Source organism: Balaenoptera musculus, chromosome 15, assembly GCF_009873245.2.
Source record: "Balaenoptera musculus isolate JJ_BM4_2016_0621 chromosome 15, mBalMus1.pri.v3, whole genome shotgun sequence".
Taxonomy (NCBI): Eukaryota; Metazoa; Chordata; class Mammalia; order Artiodactyla; family Balaenopteridae; genus Balaenoptera; species Balaenoptera musculus.
The window spans coordinates 59284078-59304766 of record NC_045799.1 but is presented as its reverse complement, the minus strand read 5'-3'; the positions used below and the strand labels follow the sequence as shown (position 1 = coordinate 59304766).

Sequence of the window (20689 nt, the reverse complement as noted above, 5' to 3'; positions counted from 1 at the left end):
CAACTCCAGGGGCACCATGTACTTTGTATCCTCTGTGAATTGCACCCCATCGCCCAAGAAGTGCACAACATAGGAAACTCTATCAATAGGCACTCAATCAATACAGATCTGTCAAATAAATGGATGAGAGAATGAGCTCCAGTCCCCAAACCAAACCAGCCACAGACTCATTTCATTTGGAAGATTTCTCTATGGATCATGACAGGGAGAAATGAAAAAAGCCTCAAGTAAGTGGTTGTGAAGTCAGTGAAAGTGGTTGCATTAGTCAGGGTTCTCCAGAAAAAGAGAACCAATAGGAGACATATATTTAAAAAAAAAAAAAAGGCTTATCAAAAAACAACCCGCTCCCACCAAATGCAGTATCTGTGAAATGCAATAAAACTAGGTATGCCTGAAATAATAATAAAAATGCCCCCTCCACACACACACAGGTTTAAGGAATTGGCTCACATGATCTTGGAGGTTGAGAAGTCCCAATGTCTACAGCTGGTGAGTTGGAAACCCAGGAGAGCCGATAGTTGTAAGTTCCAGCGTGAGTCCTGAGTCCCAAGGCAGGAAGAGACAGATGTCCTGGCTTGAAAACAGCCAGGAAGAGATCATGAATTCTCCCTTACTTATCCAGTTCTCAGTTTGGAGAACTGAGTAGTTCTCCAAAGAATTGGATGAGGCCCCTCACACTGGGAAGGGCAATCCAATTTACTCAGTCTATGGATTCAAATGTGAATCTCATTCAGAAATACTCTCACAGGGCTTCCCTGGTGGCACAGTGGATAAGAATCCGCCTGCCAATGCAAGGGACATGGGTTCGAGCCCTGGTCCGGGAAGGTACCACATGCCGCAGAGCAACTAAGCCCGTGCGCCACAACTACTGAGCCCGCGTGCCACAACTACTGAAGCCCGCACACCTAGAGCCCATGCTCCGCAACAAGGGAGGCCACCACAATGAGAAGCCCGCGCGCCACGACAAAGAGTAGCCCTCACTCGCCGCAACTAGAGAAAGCCGTGCACAGCAACGAAGACCCAACGCAGCCATAAATAAATAAATAAATAAGTAAATAAAATTTAAAAAAAGAAAAAGAAAAAGAAATACTCTCACAGACACATTCAGAATAAGCTTGAACCAAGTATCTGGGCACCCTGTGCCCACTTGAGTTGATACATAAAATTAACCATCACAGAGATAAAGCTTTCAAAAGCATTAGAGCCAAGAGTACCTGATGACTGGAAAGCATTTCACCTGGCTTCCTCTCACCTTTGTGGCTGGACCTCCGTGTTCCTCCTCCCAAACCTCAGAGCTCCACTCAGTGACGGAACAGGCACACACACACACACACGCACGCACGCACGCACAGCCGTCATCACAGCCCAGGAGTCATCCAGGCAGAACAATAGGAGTAACTGGTCATCCAATCTTCAATCCCACCTTCCTCCCCAACCAGGAACGTTCGGTTGGTTATTCGTTTGCCCACTAGGCAGAGATGCTGGGACCACTGCCAGTTCTCTAGGAAGACAAGGCAAACGGCCGGAAACAGCCAAGAAATCTCTCCACCAGCCTCTGCCAGGTCTCCATGGTTGTACCTAAATGCCTCTGGGGGAGGGCAGAGCTGGAAGACAGCTGCCCTCCATTCAGGGGCCTGGGAGGCTGATGAACCTTCCACAGTTGGGCCGGTGAGGGGTGGTGTAAAGAGGAAGGGGCGGAAGACCATAAGAACTGGCTTTTAGTAACCACCCGAATCTTACTAAATCCTCACAACTGCTGCCCCGCCCTCCACTCCTCCTCTCACTCTAGTTCATTTCTTGGAGCAGAAACTGAAGCCCAAAGCAGTTAAAGGACTTGCCCCATTTCACAGATGAGGAAACTGAGGTACAGCAAGGTTAGATGACTTAACCATGATCACAGAGCTGGCAAGTGGGGATACTTGAAAAGATGACGCCAGACTTTCAAAGGAGAAAGGAAAAGGGAAAAGGCCACTGGTGGGGGAGGGGATGGAGGAGAGAGCCACCCCATTCCACATTTTGACTTGTCCTTTAGTTTTTATTCCTATTCACCATCCCAAACCTTCTCTGAGATGCCTTTCCTGACTCCCTCCCCTCCTCCAATTCCATCCTGCAAACTGACAGCCTCAAACGAATTTTGTTATTAACACTTAAAAATTGAGAGGTTTCACACTTTAAATATCTAGATTTCTAGCCTCTCTTAAAAATGTGGGCACTTTGGTAGTCCTGGGCCAGGACTGCCCCATGGTAGGGGGAAGGGTCTGCATCATTAGCGGAGGCCTGAGCCCCACCATCTGGGTCCCTCACCCCTCAACCTGTTTGAACTCAGTTCCTTCTTGAACTCTGTTCCAGCCACATTGTCCTCTAGGCTTTTGCTCAGACATACCCCGCTCCTTTCCAACAAAGGACAGAGGCCCTGTCCTATACTCAATCTGTTCTTGGAGCCCTCCTTCCTTGGTCTCTGTCAATTGTCCCCCCACAGAGCACCCAACCCAAAAGAGCAGCATGCACCCCCCTCGTTATGGGTTGAATTGTGTCCCCCTAGAATAAGATGCATTGAAGCCCTAATTCCCAGTACCTGTGATGTGACTTTATTTGGAAATGGGGTCTTTGCTGATATAATCAGGTTAACATAAGGTCATTAGGGGGCCCCTAATCCAATACTGGTGTCCTTATAAGAAGAGGGAAATTTGGACATAGTCACACAGAGAGCAGGCCCTGTGGAAACAGAGGCAGAGATTGGAGTAATGCTTCTACAAGCCAAGGAAGGCCAAGAGTTGCCAGCTATCCCCAGAAGCTAGCAGAGGCAAGGAAGGAGTCTTCCTTAGAAGAATGGCAGTTTCTGAGCCAAGTCCAACCATCCTTAGTCCAACCATCCGTGGCAAGTAGGTGGAATAACTAGTACAAACACAACCATCTAGGGCCACCCCTTTTGAAAGCATATTGCGGGTACTTCCAAAGAAGGAGGAAGTCGGGACTTCCCTGGTGGTCCAGTGGTTAAGACTTTGCACTTCCACTGCAGGGGGCGCAGGTTTGATCCCTGGTCAGGAAACTAAGTTCCCACATGCCGTGGGGCACGGTCAAAAGATTTAAAAAAAAAAAAAAGAAGAAGAAAGTCACCCAAAACAGGGAGGAAGAGAGAGGAAATGATGATGGTGTGCCCCAAAGCGCCAGTGACTAAATCCCTGGACAACATTCAACAGGTTTTTATCGAGCACCTACTCTGTGAATGCACCAGAGTTTAAACTCAGTGCCAATGGTTCAGCTAGTCTACTTAACCCACATAAAGACTATGAGTTGATAAGGTACATCCCTCACAGGAACTGAGAGTCTCGATTGTGTTCAAAACAAGTTCAAATCTCTGGCCCAGGGATGCTAGCACCCAGAAAAGCATTAAGAGACCTAAAGCAAACTTTATCACCATGAATGCAGCTCTTGTTATACTACTTCCTTCTCAAATGTTCTACTGCAAATTTCTGCAGGAAGATCCCGAAGGCACTGACAACAATGATGATAATAATGGCAAGAATAATAATAGTTAATATTTACAGAGGGATTAGTCTCATATTCCTGATGCCTACTAGGCATTTTTACATTCGTTTTCTCATTAAAGGGAGGCTATGATTATGATTATGATATTTATCGTGTCTCTTTATAGATGAACCTGATGCACACAGAGATTTGATTACTTATTCAGGCTGGTACATGGTGGAACAAAATCTCTCTGAGTCTAGGGCTTTAGACCATTATTTTTTTTCTCTATCTTACGCTGCAATTTAAAAAAAATTTTTTTTAGTAGGGGAGTGACAGGATCAGATTGGAGCTTTTTCTTTGTTTTTATAATCCTTTTATTTATTTATTTATTTATTTATTTATTTATTTATTTATTTATTTATTTAGGCCACGCCTCGCTGGCGTGCAGGATCTTAGTTCCCCAACCAGGGATCGAACCCATGCCCCCTGAGTTGGAAGCATGGAGTCTTAACCACTGGACTGCCAGGGAAGTCCCTAATTTAAAATTTTTGTGTATGTTTTATAATGCACATAATATATTAGTGCTATAGGACATGTTACATAATAAACAAATAAATATTAGGCACACACTGAAGTTTGGGTTCAACCTCAGAATTCAACCAGAATCTTAATTGACTGTAGACCCCTATTTTTTATGCTATCTTCATAGAACTGGACCATCCATTCATGACAGCTGATGCAAGAGAATAAAATAAATGTCATGTAGATACAAGAAAAGTGGGAAGCCGGTTCACTGTCACAAAGACAAAGCCATTTTCACTTGAATATCACTGCCCAGATCTGCACAAGTCTTTTGTGTCCCTGCTACATCTAACACTTCAAGGCTGAAAAACTATGGCCAAGTGGAGACAAAAACCAAATGCATCTTCAGAAAAAAATATTCAATAACAAGGGTGTAAATATTTATCCAAGAAGTATCAGAAAATAACAGGCAAATTATCATTCTCTGATTTTATGTTTAATTAGAAACTGAATTATGGAAACACTCAGTTTATTATACACAAACAAACCTTTCAAATGAACAGTTTGGTTTGCTAACTGGAAATCAGCCAGTCTTTCCACCAAGCAATCATAAACAGACTGTAATCGCCTGTCTGGAAGTGAGATGCAAGCTTGCTGAGTCGAATGCTGCTGCTGTTATTCATTTTTTTTTAAAGATTTTTAATTTTATGTATTTATTTACTTATTCTGGCTGTGTTGGGTCTTTGTTGCTGCATGCGGGCTTTCTCTAGTTGCGGCGAGTGGTGGCCACTCTTCGTTGCGGTGCGTAGGCTGCTCATTGCGGTGGCTTCTCTTGTTGCGGAGCACGGGCTCTAGGTGCACAGGCTTCAGTAGTGGTGGCACACGGGCTCAACAGTTGTGGCGCACAGGCTTAGTTGCTCCGCGGCATGTGGGATCTTCCCGGACCAGGAATTCAACCCGTGTCCCCTGCATTGGCAGATGGATTCTTATCCACTGTGCCACCAGGGAAGTCCCTGCTGCTGTTATTAGCTTGGTGACATTAATAGCATTTAGTAAGAGCCTCGAGGATTAGCACCCACCAGCTGGGCTAATCTGACAAAGGCAATTGAAACCCCAAAGAAACAGGACACAATTATAATTTACACTGTGGGCAGCAGTGTAGGCAGTGCAACTGCTCCACAAGGCATTAGGGAATGTGGGTTGAAAGGGTCTGAAAATATATATATTCTTTGACCCAGAAGTTCACATCCAGGAATTTATTTTATAGAATTAAGGAAGCCGTCAAAGATTTGGTTACAAGAATGTTCATCATCATGTTGTTTAAAACTGTGAGAAATTGGTTTAATCAACTGTATAGAGCATCTATACAATCGAGTACTGTGTAGCTGTGAAAAAAAGATGCTACAGAACTAGATACCCTGACGCATAAAGAAGAGACTTTTTTTTTCAAAGAAGATCTGCAAATGGCAACAAACACTTCAAAAATGTTCAACATCACTAATCATTACAGAAATGCAAATCAAAACTGCAATGAGACACCATTTCAAACCCACTAGGATGGTTACTATTAAAAAAAAAAAAAAAAACCAAAACAGAAAACAAGTGTTGATGAGGATGTGGAGAAATTGGAACACTTACGCGCTATTGGTGGGAATATAACAGGGTGCAGCCACTGTGGAAAACGGTATGGTGATTCCTCCAACATTTTAACTTAGAAGTACTATATGATTCAGCATTTCCACTTCTGGGTATATACGCAAAAGAATTGAAAGCACGGGCTCGCTACAACATGGATGAACCTAGAGGACATTCTGCTAGGTGAAATAAGCCAAACACAAAAAAGGTAAATACTTTGTGACTCCCATGTACACTTTTCTGAAGAGCAGAGATCTGCTGATCAAACCAGCACAGGATTCCAATCGCCTCAGCAGTGACATTTTTCTAGCTACAGAAATGAACTGACATTTTTCTTTCTATATCAGGTTCTTAAGATTTTTATAATTATGAGTCAGTCTTTGAGTCTGATAACCTCTGAATGATATTATGTGCTGAATAATTAAATTCTAATGGAACACAGATAGAGATGCCTCGGATCTCCTTATCTCATATTTTAACTGACAGCGCGGCATTATAAAATGACTAAGGGTGAGGAGTACGAGAGAGAGAGGAGTAGAAGACAAACACACCCTTTCTTCTCTCTGCAAAGCCTTTCTAGCAACCTCTCCCCTCAACCATCCAAGCTATCTCCCAGTACTGAGATGTCACAAGATCACCCTTGACTTAAACCCCAGGCTGTCTCATATGAATTACCACAAAGGCATCTTATCCTCTGATAACACATCTCACATCAGGCTCTGTAACTTAAGACTCCACGAGGGGGTATTTCCCTGGTGGCACAATGGTTAAGAATCCACCTGCCAATGCAGGGGACTCAGGTTTGATCCCTGGTCCAGGAAGATCCCACATGCCGCAGATCAACTAAGCCCATGACCCACAACTACTGAACCTGCGCTCTAGAGCCCGTGAGCCACAACTACTGAGCCCACATGCCACAACTACTGAAGCCCATGCACCTAGAGCCCGTGCTCTGCAACAGGAGAAGCCACCGCAATGAGAAACGGCACACCTCAACGAAGAGTAGCCCCCGCTCGCCACAACTAGAGGAAGCCCAGGCACAGCAACAAAGACCCAATGCAGCCAAAAATAAAAAAAATTAAAAAAAAAAAAGACTCCACGAATCCTGTACCCTTTCCAGCTTCACATGATGCCCCCTCCTCTCTGCTTTTGTTCATTTGGGTGTGACTTCACTTCCTCTTTGCACATCAAATAACTGACTTGTTTTCCAGGTCTGCAGAGGAAGACTCAGAGTGGGAAGCAGAGATATTGTGTAGATCTTCTAAACTGACTCTCCACCTATTACGGACTGACTGTGTGCCACTGCACAATTACCAGTCCCCTGCTGTGCCCTTAGTATGAATTTTGTTGTCCTCTGATGACCCTTATCAACATTCTCCAAGCCATACATCATGACTTGGATGAATTCCTAGAAAGCAAACACAGCAGAGTACTCATTGTCTGGGGCTACTGATCCCTTGGACTGTTCTCTGGGGCTGAATCAGATGTCAGCTCAAGGAGTTGCATTTCTACCTCCTTAAATTCCCTCTACAACTTTCCATAACATAAACTTTGCCTACTCACGCTGTTCAGGAGTGAAAGCTCATCAGGGTCTCAGGCCACAAAGGTCAGCTGCTATTTCCAGAAGCCTGGCATGGCACATGAATTGATTTAGGAGGAATATGAGAAGACTGTGTATGATAAAGACGCATGCTATTAAATAACATTAAGTCACACAGTGTGACAATTATTCTCCATTCAATTACCCTTTGATTAGTTCTAGAAGACAGTCCCTGGTGAATTCTACCCTGTTTTTAACGCATCTCCAAGGCCTGCTAACCTCCACCTTGAACAAAGAGAAAATGGCCCTGAAACAGGTAATGGTATCTGGACAAAATGTAAGAATATTTTGTTTCATTTGTATGTAGTTTTTTTTTTTTTTTTTTTATAAATTTATTTATTTATTTATTTTTGGCTGTGTTGGGTCTTCGTTTCTGTGCGAGGGCTTTCTCTAGTTGCGGCAAGTGGGGGCCACTCTTCATTGCAGTGCGCGGGCCTGTCACTGTCGCGGCCTCTCCTGTTGCGGAGCACAGGCTCCAGACGCGCAGGCTCAGTAGTTGTGGCTCACGGGCCCAGTTGCTCCGCGGCATGTGGGATCCTCCCAGACCAGGGCTCGAACCCGTGTCCCCTGCATTGGCAGGCAGATTCTCAACCACTGCGCCACCAGGGAAACCCCTGTATGTAGTTTTTAAATTATCTTTTTTTCATGGTACGGGAGGCTTGTTTTCTATTTACTATAGTAAATAAAGTTTCCTTTTAAAATAAACTTGGTGAAGAAAGGGTGTCCATTTAAAGAAAAAAACATGAAGTAAATAATAGTACAGATGGTAAACAGATGGCAAAAATGTGAAGACTGAAGCTGGGGTCCTCGTTTGGGGTCAGACGTAATAGCACAGGGAGATCAGCTCGGTGCTTTGTGTCCCCCTAGAGGGATGGGATAGGGAGGGTGGGAGGGAGACGCAAGAGGGAGGGGATATGGGGATATACGTATACGTATAGCTGATTTACTTTGTTATACAGCAGAAACTAACACACCATTGTAAAGCAATTATACTCCAGTAAAGATGTTAAAAAAAAACAAAAAAGAATGGCCTAGGTTTGAATTTTGGCTGTGCCACTTGGTAGCTCTGGGATCCTGGGCCAGTTATTTCACTTGTTTGAGGGGATAATCCATCCCTATGGAGTAGCTGCATGGATTAAATATGTGGATTAAATATGTAAGCGCATCACCAAGCAAGGTATCTGACTCATAAAAGCAGCCCACTCAGCGGATACTTTTGGTACGACTATTGCCCCGCCTAACTCTGGACCACGAGCTGTGTTTGCTTTCTGGACTGAGGAGTTTGCCTCCACAAGGGTCCATCCCTGGCCACGTAAGCAACACAGAAAAGGCTGTTTCTGGGTGAGTCCCACACTGGCACGCCTGGATGCTCTCTGCCTTCATCTCTTCCGTGGTCATCCATCAGTGGACTCTCCCAGCTCCTGACCTTCCTTCCTGAGTGCAGGTAGCCCGATCTTTTCATTCATTTCTTCATTAATGGGACACATACTTATTAAGAGCCTGTCAGGCACAGGGGAGACAGCACTGACCGTGGAAGCCGAGCCGGAGCTCTCAGAACACCTTCACTGCGGAGGCATGCAGATGAGGAGTAATCAACAAGAAGACACAGACATGGAACACTTTCAGCTAGTTTGTGCCCTGATCTCCTCCTGAAAAGGACACTTGCTTACAATGTGAGAGCAGAAACAAGAAGGCAGAAGACAGCTTTTCCCCAGCTCACCAGGGAATGTGCATGTCAGATGACAGAAATTTTTTGTCACTCTACACGTGTCCAAGAATGACCAAGAAAGTGTTTTGAGCATTGATTTGGGGGTTACAAATAAATTCCAGCGAGCAGACGGATTCGCAAATATCGAATCTGCAAATAATGAGGACTGACTGTAAATTAGTGTGTTGTGATAGAGAGTGAGGAGGAGGGGGTTTCAGTTTTCAATGGGGAATCTCTCTGAGGAAGAGGTAACATCTCAGCTGAAACCTGAATGATGAGATGAAGCCAGTCATGTGAGGTTCAGGGGACACAGTGTGCCAGGCAGAAGGAGCAGCAAGAGTACAGGACGGGAGAAAGAAACAAGCTTGGCGAGTCGGGGAAGCAGAAAGGAGCGGCTGAAGTGTAGAGAGTAGCCCGTGATGGGGAGAGAGGCAGGAGATGAAGTTGCAGAAGTGAGGTTGGGGTGGGCTGGTCGTCAAGCCCACATAGATCCTGGCCCATCACCTATATAAACCTCAGATCTTCCTCTAGACAAGGGGCTCCTTTCTGGCCACCCCCATGGTCCTACCCTCAGCTCCTACCTCTGATGGACCCTCCCAAGTAGCCCTGGCTGGCTCCCCCTGGCATTCCAGACCCTGCTCTCTCTCTACCTTGGGCATGCTAACAAGTAGGAAGTTCTTTCTTACGTATAACCTAAATCAGTGTTGCAACAATTCAAATCCATTTTCTGTTGTCTTAAGTAACAATATAGGGGAGTTACCATCACCATCCTTAACATATTACAATTCCTTAACATATTACAATTACCACTTTCTGAGCACAAGCAATATGCTAAGAGCTTTAAGGAAAAAGGCTCAGAGAGGTTAAGTAACTTGTCAAAAGTCACACTTTTGACACAGCTAAATGCTGCGGAAGATTCAGACCCAGTTCTATCTAACTCCAAGCTGAACTCTTTCTATTATGTTCTACTTCTCTCTCCTGGCTCTTCTCAAATGTACAGACTCTCAACACTTCTCTTTATGGATGGTCACAATAACCTGATTTATCTATATATAAACAACTAGGTGGTTCTTCTTGTTCCCCATACCTTGCCCTGTACAGGTTGAATCAAGAGTCAGTCTCTATACACACTACTATATACAAAATAGATAACCAACAAGGACCTACTGTATAGCACAGGGAACTATACTCAATATCTTGTAATAACCTATAATATAAGAGAATGTAAAAAAAATTATATATATATGTATAACTAAATCACTTTGCTGTATACCTGAAACTAACACAACATTGTAAATCAACCATATTCCAATATAAATAAATAAATAGAGTCAGTCTCTACGGCTTATTATTTGCAAAGTTTGTAATCAGCAAGAGTGGGTTCAGTGTATAACCGACGGCATATTAATATCATTTAAATCCTGAAAATAGTAGATGTGAAATAACATTTGTTAAATGAATGACAAACCAGGAAGGATCACATTCTGCTAGTTTGGCTGAGGGGACAAATGACGTGGCATTTGTCAGGCAGTAGCCATGCCCTGGCGTTTGTCATGCTGTGTCCACGTTGGGTGGACATTCTGCTACCCTTCAATAATTAGGTCATTTTCAATAAATAAAACTTATTCTGCTATAGAATTATTGGACCATACACTTCCCCAAAGTCTCTATGAATTATGCATATTATGCAGAGTTTATATTGAGGATCATTTCCCTGTGCTGAGTAATTGGACCTAAATATTGTGATAAGTCCATGCAGCCTTCCTCAATCAACAAATCTTGAAATCCTTTCTCCCTTCTCCCCTTTTTATGTCTTGGTTTCTGACTTTTCTCTTGTTTCATGATTTTTGGCATTATCGTCCCTACTGTTTTATTGTAAAATGCTTCCAATCTTCTTTGGAAATTGATAGGGTTTCGAATCAGTGACATTTTTAGAATGTGCGGCCATCCTGTTGGAATCAGTGATGGTTTTAAACCACAGATTTGTTTTTAATTTATTTATTTATTTATTTATTTTTGGCTGTGTTGGGTCTTCGTTTCTGTGCGAGGGCTTTCTCTAGTTGTGGCAAGCGGGGGCCACTCTTCATCGCGATGCGCGGGCCTCTCACTATCGTGGCCTCTCTTGTTGCGGAGCACAGGCTCCAGACGCGCAGGCTCAGTAGTTGTGGCTCACGGGCCTAGTCGCTCCGCGGCATGTGGGATCTTCCCAGACCAGGGCGCGAACCCGTGTCCCCTGCATTAGCAGGCAGATTCTCAACCACTGCGCCACCAGGGAAGCCCCACAGATTTGTTTTTAATCCAACTGATCAGAAAACAGCTTATTTGTTAAAGCAAAGCTTTAAAAGCTTCTTTACAGGAGCTAGTTTGTGCAGTTTCTGATTGAGTCCCTATGCAAGACACACGAGTGATGTTAGGATCATGTGTGAAGACGTGGAGGATGAGCCCCAGCTTTGCAGTCTGACAGATCTGGGCTCAAGTCATTCAATTTCTCTGAAGTTGAATTTTCTCCCTTGACAATGGAGATATGGCCCTTCAGGGCTGTTGTGACACTAAAGATAAATAAATTTTGAAGTTACAGTAAAGATAATAACCGCGAGAGCCAGCAATTCCACTTCTGGGTATATACCCAAAAGAATCGAGACCCAGGACTCAAAGATACTTGTATACCAATGTTCATAGCAGCATTATTCACAATAGCCAAAAGGTGGAAACCACCAAGTGTCCATCAACAGATGAATGTGTTAGGGGAAACACTAACTGAAACCGCCCACCCTGGCCAGGCAAGATAGTAGCCACTTGCATGAGTTATCTTACAACAGCAGGTCCTGGTAAGGAACGCGGAACTAACAAGCTACCACCAAGAATTCGGGAAAGGTCAAAAGGAGAGACTCTAGTCCATATGTCCTACCAACCTCCCAGAATCCTTCTCACTGGAATCCGTCTTGGCTGAGCGATGTGTGCGCCACCAGGAAGGACCCTGAGTCAGAATGATTGGCCAGAGACAACCTGGAAACTAACCCCATCACCATAAAACCCAAGACTGCAAGTCACGTGGCAGAGCAGTTCTCCTGGGTTCCCTTACCCTGCTGCTCTCCTCCCGGGCACCCCTTCCCAATAAAGTCTCTTGCTTTATCAGCACGTGTGTCTCCTCAGACAATTCATTTCCGAGTGTTAGACAAGAGCCCACTCTGGGGCCCTGGAAGGGGTCCCCCTTCCTGCAACAAATGGATAAACAAAATGTGGTATAAACCTACAATGGAATATTATTCAGCCTCACAAAGGAATCGGATTCTGATACAACATGGATGAACCTTGAAAACGTGCTAAGTGAAATTAGCCAGACACAAAGGGACAAATACTGTATGATTCTACATATGAGGTGCCTAACATAGGCAAATTAATAGAGACAAAATAAAATAGAGGTTATCAGGGGCTGGGGGAAGGGAGTTATGGCTTACAAAGTTTCTGTTAGGGATGATGAAAAAGTTCTGGAGATGGATGGTGGTGATGGGTGCAGAACAGTGTGCATGTACTTAATGCCACTGAACTAAAAGTGATTAAAATGGTAAATTTTTGTTAGGTATATTTTACCCCAATTCTTTAAAAATAGAAAATTAAAGATAATAAAGATAGTTATTTTTGTTAATAAATTATAATTGCTATCATTACATATTTGTACAATATATACATGATTTAGTAGGCTAGCTGTGCAGCTTAAAACTACTGAATCTAGTCGGAGTTTTCCTCGTCTTACCTGTACCAGACCTTTCTCAGCAAGGGGTCTGTAGAAACGTGCGGGGACCCTGGAAAGAAAGGTGCAGGCTCTTAGATGTATGTAAAACATCACAAGCACTATGGTAATACCTCAGGAATAATGAACCCTGATTTCTGCAGAATGAATCAACTTTTCATCTGCGACAGCTGATTACTATCGGACTTTCTCTGTGCTCTCTGTTATGGGTCTTTTACATTCACAAAGGGGATGTAATGAGATAATCATTAGCCCTCAGACAGCTATTTCAAATGTAAATCAATAAGCCAGTGGAACCTGGGGACTGCTGCTATTTAGACACCTTTTAATGGCCAACCTCTGCTAACCCAGGGAGAGAGTTGGGCCATGCTGGCTGAGGAAACAGGCAGCTCTTAGGGTGGTCCTGGTAGTTTCATTCTGCTTCAGGGGGACAAACCCATTTACAGGGAACCCCAGGGGGTCAGCGATCATTAAACTTCTTGGATTTTGGCCACGGAGGGCACCAGGATTACGTTGGCTAAGATCTCTGAATACAATCATTTCCTTCAGATGAATGGGCAAAGTGACGTAAAAGATTTACTCACAGAAGCATCTCTGATTCCTGGGGAAACCAGAACAACGAGTTTTCCGAGCAGTTCATTGGGAAGGTGGTTAACACACAGGAGCCGGTGAGGAAGCCAATTTCAGGACAAGAACCAGTTGATTAACCAAGACGGAGTTCTCAGGCTCAAAGTCATTGTGATCTTGTTGGCATCACCAAGTTTTAACAATATTGTAAGCAGATAGGGTAGGGTCCCCAGAGAAACAGAAACAGGCATGGTTGTCTTGACATAAAAGAAGGCATTTTGGGCCTAAGCCATTTTGTGATCTACGCCTGGCCACAAGGCTTGCCCTTGAACAGGTCTCAGTAATTAGTGATCTTAAGGGAAGTGAGGGAATGCAGGAACAAAGGAAAAGCAGTCAAGAAACAATAGTTCAGCGATAAAACAGAGTCCTAGTTCCTTCTCAAGGGATACACATCACAATCTAATACAGTCTTTGAGTTCTGCAGGAACTCAGGTGGAGGACAGAATGATGTTGCCCCTCGTGACTTCAATCAACTGAAGCTTGGACTCTGTTGACCTTGGCCCCAATTCTATGCTGAATTCTCCTCTGCTCAAGCTCCTTCATGAATATGCATGTACCCTTAGCTTAAAACTTCCCCAATTTTGTTGTTCAGGGAGACATTGTTTTGGGAAAGATCCCTGGTGTTTTCTTTACTTGCTGCAGGTGATAAATCCTTCCTTTCCCTGCTCTTTGGCTTGGTTGTGTCTTTTGGCTGGACACCCACCCAGAGGCGAATCCAGTTTTTCAGGTAACAATATCACTGTCATCATCATCATCGTCATCTGCTATCAATTCAGTCTTCTCTTACCTTTTTTTTTTTTTTTTTTGGCTGCGTTGGGTCTTTGTTGCTGCGTGTGGGCTTTTCTCTAGTTGCGGCGAGCAGGGGCTACTCTTCCTTGTGGTGCGCGGGCTTCTCATTGTGGTGGCTTCTCTTGTTGCGGAGCACCGGCTCTAGGCGCGTGGGTTTCAGTAGTTGCAGCACGTGGGCTCAGTAGTTGTGGCTTGCGGCTCTAGAGCGCAGGCTCAGTAGTTGTGGCGCACAGGCTTAGTTGCTCCGCAGCATGTGGGATCTTCCCGGACCAGGACTCGAACCCGTGTCCCCTGTGTTGGCAGGCAGATTCTTAACCACTGAGCCACAGGAAAGCCCTTTTCCCTTACCTTTTAAATCTTTTACAATGCAATCTTCTTTGTGAAGAATTGTTTATGTATTTGTGACTCATTGAGACCCCTTTTGATGTCAGCTCTTAGGTCATTTCATTTCAAACTGCATTTCCATTAATCTAGACTTAAAAAACAAACAGGGACTTCCCTGGTGGTCTAGTGGTAAAGAATCTGCCTGCCAACGTGGGTTCGATCCCTGGTCAGGGAACTAGGATTCGACATGCCGCACGGCAACTAAACCTGTGCGCCACAACTACTGAGCTCGTGTGCCTCAATTAGAGAGCCCATGTGCCACAAACTACAGACCCTATGTGCTCTGCAGCCCGCGCCACTACTAGAGAGAAGCCTCCACGCCACAACAAAGACCCAACACAGCCAAATAAATAAATAAATAAATATTTAAAAATAAATAAAAACCAAACAAATACCACGAAATTTGGTGATGGTGTCACACCTGTGAATATACGAAAAACCACTGAGTTGTACCCTTTATTGTTATTTTTTTAATATTTATTTTATTTATTTATTTGGTTGCATTGGATCTTAGTTGCGGCTCACGGGCTCCTTAGTTGCAGCTTGCTGGCTCCTTAGTTGTGGCATGCAAACTCTTAGTTGCAGCATGCATGTGGGATCTCGTTCCTTCACCAGGGATTGAACCCAGGCCCCCTGCAATGGGAGCATGGAGTCTTAACCACTGAGCCACCAGAGAAGTCCTGAGTTGTACCCTTTAAATAGGCAAATTGTATGGCATGCAAATTAAATCTCAATAAGCTGTTAAAAACAAACAAACCACACAAAACGAGAAAGTCTAGCCAAAATGCAGAACCAGTCAATTTACCACAGTATTTGTTGCCAATTTCAACAAAATGTTTGCTGGGTGAGGAAATCAAGCAGCAAGCAGTGTATTTTCTATTCATTATTGCTATCTCGGCTGGCATGCCCCTCTGGTTCCAAATTTCTATGAATAATTCAGAGTTGGCTATATTTAGCAAGAACAAAAACTCTGGCGGGGCAGGGAGGGATAAATTAGGAGTTTGGGGTTAACATATACACACTACTATATGTAAAATAGATAACCAAAAATGACCTACTGTATAGCACTGGGAACTATACTCAATATTTTGTAATAACCCATAAGGGAAAAGAAACTGAAAAAGAATATATATATATTCTTTTCAAGAATGGTAAGGTGGGGATTTCCCTGGTGGCACAGTGGTTAAGAATCTGCCTGCCAATGCAGGGGATACGGGTTCGAGCCCTGGTCCAGGAAGATCCCACATGCTGCGGAGCAACTAAGCCCATGCGCCACAACTCCTGAGCCTGCACGCCACAACTACTGAGCCCAGGCGCCTAGAGCCCGTGCTCCACAACAAGAGAAGCCACCGCATTGAGAAGCTTGCGCACTGCAACGAAGAGTAGCCCCCGCTCGCCGCAACTAGAGAAAGCCCACGCGCAGCAACGAAGACCCAATGGAGCCATAAATAAATAAATAAATAAATTTATTTAAAAAAAAAAAGAATGGGAAGGTGATCAAATTCTGGCCAATGACATGGGAGGAGATACCTCATGAGGGCTTCTGGGAAAAGTTTCCTCATTCCTAGAAGAGGGCTGCAGGATGAGATGCTCTCTCTTGCTTCTCTGGACGTCGCATCTGGAACTCTCATCTGGAGTCCTGCAGCCATCTTGGGACCAGCCTGAGGATGAAGCCAATACCCAGAGCAGCAGACAGATGGAAAGATGTAGGTCATTGGTGATGTCATTAAGCTCCCAAACAAATGGACTAAGAAGTCAGTCCTATCTTAGGGTTTATAGTTATGTAACATAATACATTTCTCATGGTTAAATCTAGTTTGAATTGAAATTTCTATAATTTGCTTCTGCAAGGATCCTGACACTTGTACAAGTACTGTCAGTGTAACAAAAAACTGGCAATAACCTAAAAGTCTATCAGTAGGGAAATGGGTAAAAAAAAAAAAGATGTATAAATAGATGGAGTTATTGTATAGCAGTTAAAAGATAAAAAACACATGAAATGAAAGAGATTTTGTATACTATATGTAAATCTTAAAACAACATAGTGTATCTTTCATTGATTTGTATGTTATATGTATATAAATATGTCTTTAAATAGATTCGATGGATCACATTAAGTATATAAGAGTGGTTGCCTTTTTTAAGGGGGTAGAATAGGACAGGGTTGGGTGTAAAGAGGTGGCCTGTGCACTGGAATTGTTCTATTTCTGATCTTAAAACATGAATCAAGATAATGTTAAAAATTGACAATCCTGGACTTCCCTGGTGGGGCAGTGGTTAAGAATCTGCCTGCCAATGCAGGGGACACGGGTTCGAGCCCTGGTCCGGAGCAACAAAGCCCATGTGCCACAACTACTGAACCTGTGCTCTAGAGCCCGCAAGCCACAACTACTGGAATCTGCATGCCACAACTACTGAAGCCCGCGCGCCTAGAGCCCGTGCTCCACAACAAGAGAAGCCACGGCAATGAGAAGCCCGCGTACCGCAATGAAGAGTAGCCCCTGCTCGCTGCAATTAGAGAAAAGCTTGTGCGCTGCAACAAAGACCCAACGCAGGAAGGGAGGGAGGGAGGGAGGGAGGGAGGGAGGAAGGAAAGAAGGAAGGAAGGAAGGAAGAAGGATTAAAAAAAATTTGACAATCCTGACATGCACACGCTGCTATATTTAAAATGGATAACTAACATCGACCTACTTTTAGCACCGGGAACTCTGCTCAGTATCATGTAACAACCTAAATGGGAAAAGAATTTGAAAAGGAATAGATACACGTATATGTATAACTGAAACACTCTGCTGTACACCTGAAACTAACAGAACATTGTTAATCAACTATACTCCAACACAAAATAAAAAGTTAAAAAAAAATTGACAATCCTGGGATTGTATGTAGCTATGTGAGTGTTTGTGATTCTTTGTATATTCTATATTTATAAAATCCTCAAAGGTGAAAAAAATCCCCCTCCCCCAATGCTACCCCTGGCCCAAACAAATTTAATTAAGAAAGGCAGAAAAAAAAACATTCTTTTGGTAAAGACTTGGGAACTGAGGCTAACGTCTGTATAATTACAAGTGGGCTCTAAGAGTTCATGGCTTTTTGTTAGTATGAGAGTTTATAACCTTTTAACTTTTTATTTTGAGGTAATTAGAGGCTCATAAGAATTTGCAAAAATATCCCAAGAGGTCCTATGTCCCCACTACCCAGCTTTCCCCAATGGTAACATCTTACATAACTATAGTACACTATCAAAACAAGGAAATCGACATTGCCACAATACAATTAAGTAAATTCTACACCTTACTGGGACTTCACCTGTTTGGTTGCACTGCACAGCCTGCAGGATCTCAATTCCCCAACCAGGGTTGAACCCGGGCCACAGCAGTAAAAGCTGAAAGCTTCGAATCCTAACCATTAGACCACCAGGGAACTCCCTTTAATGTCTTTAAGTTATAAAAGCAATTTGCTCATCAACGAATTAATGGATAAACAAGAAGTGGTACATCCATACAAGGGAATATTTCTCCACCATAAAAAGGAATGAAGTACCGATACATACTACAACATTTTGAAAACATTTTGCTAAGTGAAAGAAGCCAGATACAAAAGGTTATATATTGTATGATTCCACTTACATGAAATGACCAGATTAGGTAAATCCTAGAGACAGAAAGGAGATTGGTGGTTTTCAGGGGCACTGGGGAGAGGAGATGGGGAACATGTTCCCGTGGGAATGGGAACCGTTACCATAACAGTTTCCGGTTTCCTTATGCCATGATGAAAATGTTTTGGAACTATATAGAGGTGGTAGTTGCACAACACTGTAAATGCACTAAATACCACTGGATTGTTCACTTTGAAATGGTCAGTTTTATGTTATTTGAATTTCATCTCAATAAAAACATTTTTAAAGCAATTTGCTTGTTGTAGGGAAGTCCAAACATAAAAGTATAAGCAAAGGGGCTTCCCTGGTGGCACAGTGGTTGAGAACCTGCCTGCCAATGCAGGGGACACGGGTTTGAGCCCTGCTCTGGGAAGATCCACATGCCGCGGAGCGACTAGGCCCGTGAGCCACAACTACTGAGCCTGCGCGTCTGGAGCCTGTGCTCCACAACAAGAGAGGCCGCGATGGTGAGAGGCCCGCGCACCGCGATGAAGAGTGGCCCCCACTTGCCGCAACTAGAGAAAGCCCTAGCACAGAAACGAAGACCCAGCACAGCCATAAATAAATAAATTAATTAATTAATTTAAAAAAAAAAAGAGTATAAGCAAAAATTGACAATTTTTTCTTCTCCCAGCTGCTCGTCTCTCCATATCCAATCCCACCCCACAAATACACCTTCCCTTAACTGCTTAATAGGTAACAGTCCATGTTTTAAAAAGCTTTATAACATACAGAGAGATACATGCGTTTCCTTCTCTCCTGAATGTTTACTGAGCACTTTATCCATGTCAGGCAGGCAATGTTGCACCTGATGGGAAACTCCATGGTGAATAAGACAGACTGATGGAATTAATTTTCTAGTAAGAGGTGGGCAGTAAGCATGGGAATGAATATGAATTTCAGATTGTGAAAAAATATGAAAAAATAAAAGTAGATAAGATGGTAGAGAGTGATGTGGGTTGGCGGAGGGCCAGGGTGGCTAGGAGAGGTCTCTGAGCTGAGGACAAAACATGTGAGCTGAATGACAACAAGCTAGAGAGGTGAAGATCTAGGGAAAGAGGATTCAAGGGAGAGGAAAAAAAGCTAGATATCTTTACAGAAATAGGAGTGTACTAGGTACACTGATCCACTAGGTACACTGTACACATATTAGATATCTTGCTTTTCCCCTACTTTGCCATATATTATACATGTATTTCCATGTTGGCCTCTCACTCTTTTTAACAGCTGCATGTTATTCCATAATATTGGTACACCATCACTTAACCATTTCCCTGTTGATGGACATTTAGGTTGTTTCCAGTTTGGAGCTACTGCAAAAAATGCTGGAAAAGAACAGCTATTCACACTTGTGTTCATATTTCTGTAGAAAACATCTCGAGGAGTGGGACTGCTACATCAGTGTCCATTTGTGTGCACACATTTTCACCCACTAAAAGCCCAGGACAGCTTTGACTTTTCATATCAGTCTCATGTTCAGAAGCATAAAAGATAAACTCTTAGGTTAAAAAAACAAAACAAACTACTGTGTATTTGATTAAAGGTGCAAATGCTGTGACCCTGATTTAAAGGCAGAATAATTAAGCGGGGGCTTGGAAGACCACAGAGAATGAGAGAGAGAGAGAGAGAGAGAGAGAGAGAGAGGGAGAGAGAGACTGAGCCTAGGAATGCCAGCAAGGGGGATTTGCATTGGAAGATGGGAATATCTGTGGTGAAATGGCTCAGACTTGAACAAGCATAGCTTTGCAAAGTTAAGCTGTTGTCAAGCTAAGCTTGTGTGTGTATCACAGGGAACAGCAGGGCGTCCTTGGAAAACTCTCAAAGTTGACAATCCTGTGTCTCAACAGCTCCAGATGAGTGTAAAAGGGCAGTATCGTGCCAGACTCCCTACTGATTCCTGCATTCAACATTTATTAAGAATGTTTTTTTATGCCAGGCATTATACTGGGCATTACAAATATAAAGAAGATGAATAAAGATTCTGACCTCAAGTTGCTCAGTCTTAACACAACAGTAATTATCAAGACATTGTAAATCAACTATACTTCAATTTTAAAAAAATAAAGAAAAAAGTGGGGGAAAAAAAAAAGAGCTTCTCTCTTTCCTGCTTGGAACAGTGTCTCTACTCTGGCAGGTCAAGGCTTTTGAAAACAAACAGAGTGGATTCTTTCCTGAATAATTATCCTATTCAGGGACAGTTAATGACATCAACTTTTCTAAGCTGCAGTCTTAGCAGTTTCTTTGTCCCTCCAAAAAGCACCAAAAGAAACTCTGCTAATTTAATTAGATGTGAAGAACTAACCTATCAGAGTGATCACCCAGTGCCCTCCAGGTGATTCCTCTTGAAGTCTGGTATCTGATGACAAGGGTTGAAGAAGGACAGTGTGGGTCACCATCTGAGTCAGCTGCTTGTGTTGACACTTTCTTAGGAGTAGGTTGGGGAGAGCAAATCCTGAGTCAGAAGTCACTTTAGGCACTTTATTTCGGACACATTGTGTTTTCTTCTTCTTGTGACTCTGAGTCAATAGCAAGGCAGGTCTCCTA

General features: G+C 43.4%; 1 protein-coding gene across 3 annotated transcripts in view; it reads right to left on the bottom strand.

The window, feature by feature from the left end:
- The window catches only part of TNFRSF17 (TNF receptor superfamily member 17), an 80533-nt gene that overhangs the window by 50758 nt on the left and 9086 nt on the right, over positions 1–20689 (bottom strand). The window contains exons 2-5 of one of the 3 annotated variants that reach the window (XM_036824822.1): positions 20448–20686; positions 17179–17217; positions 12691–12739; positions 11221–11485 (exon numbers count right to left, since the gene is read on the bottom strand). The exons of 1 other annotated variant lie outside the window; for it this stretch is intronic. In XM_036824822.1, the coding sequence (XP_036680717.1) occupies positions 11353–11485; positions 12691–12739; positions 17179–17217; positions 20448–20686 (460 nt within the window). In that variant the 3' untranslated portion in view covers positions 11221–11352. Of the gene's footprint in view, positions 1–11220; positions 11486–12690; positions 12740–17178; positions 17218–20447; positions 20687–20689 lie in introns of those variants that run through there. One more of the 3 variants, XM_036824823.1, reaches the window with a different exon arrangement.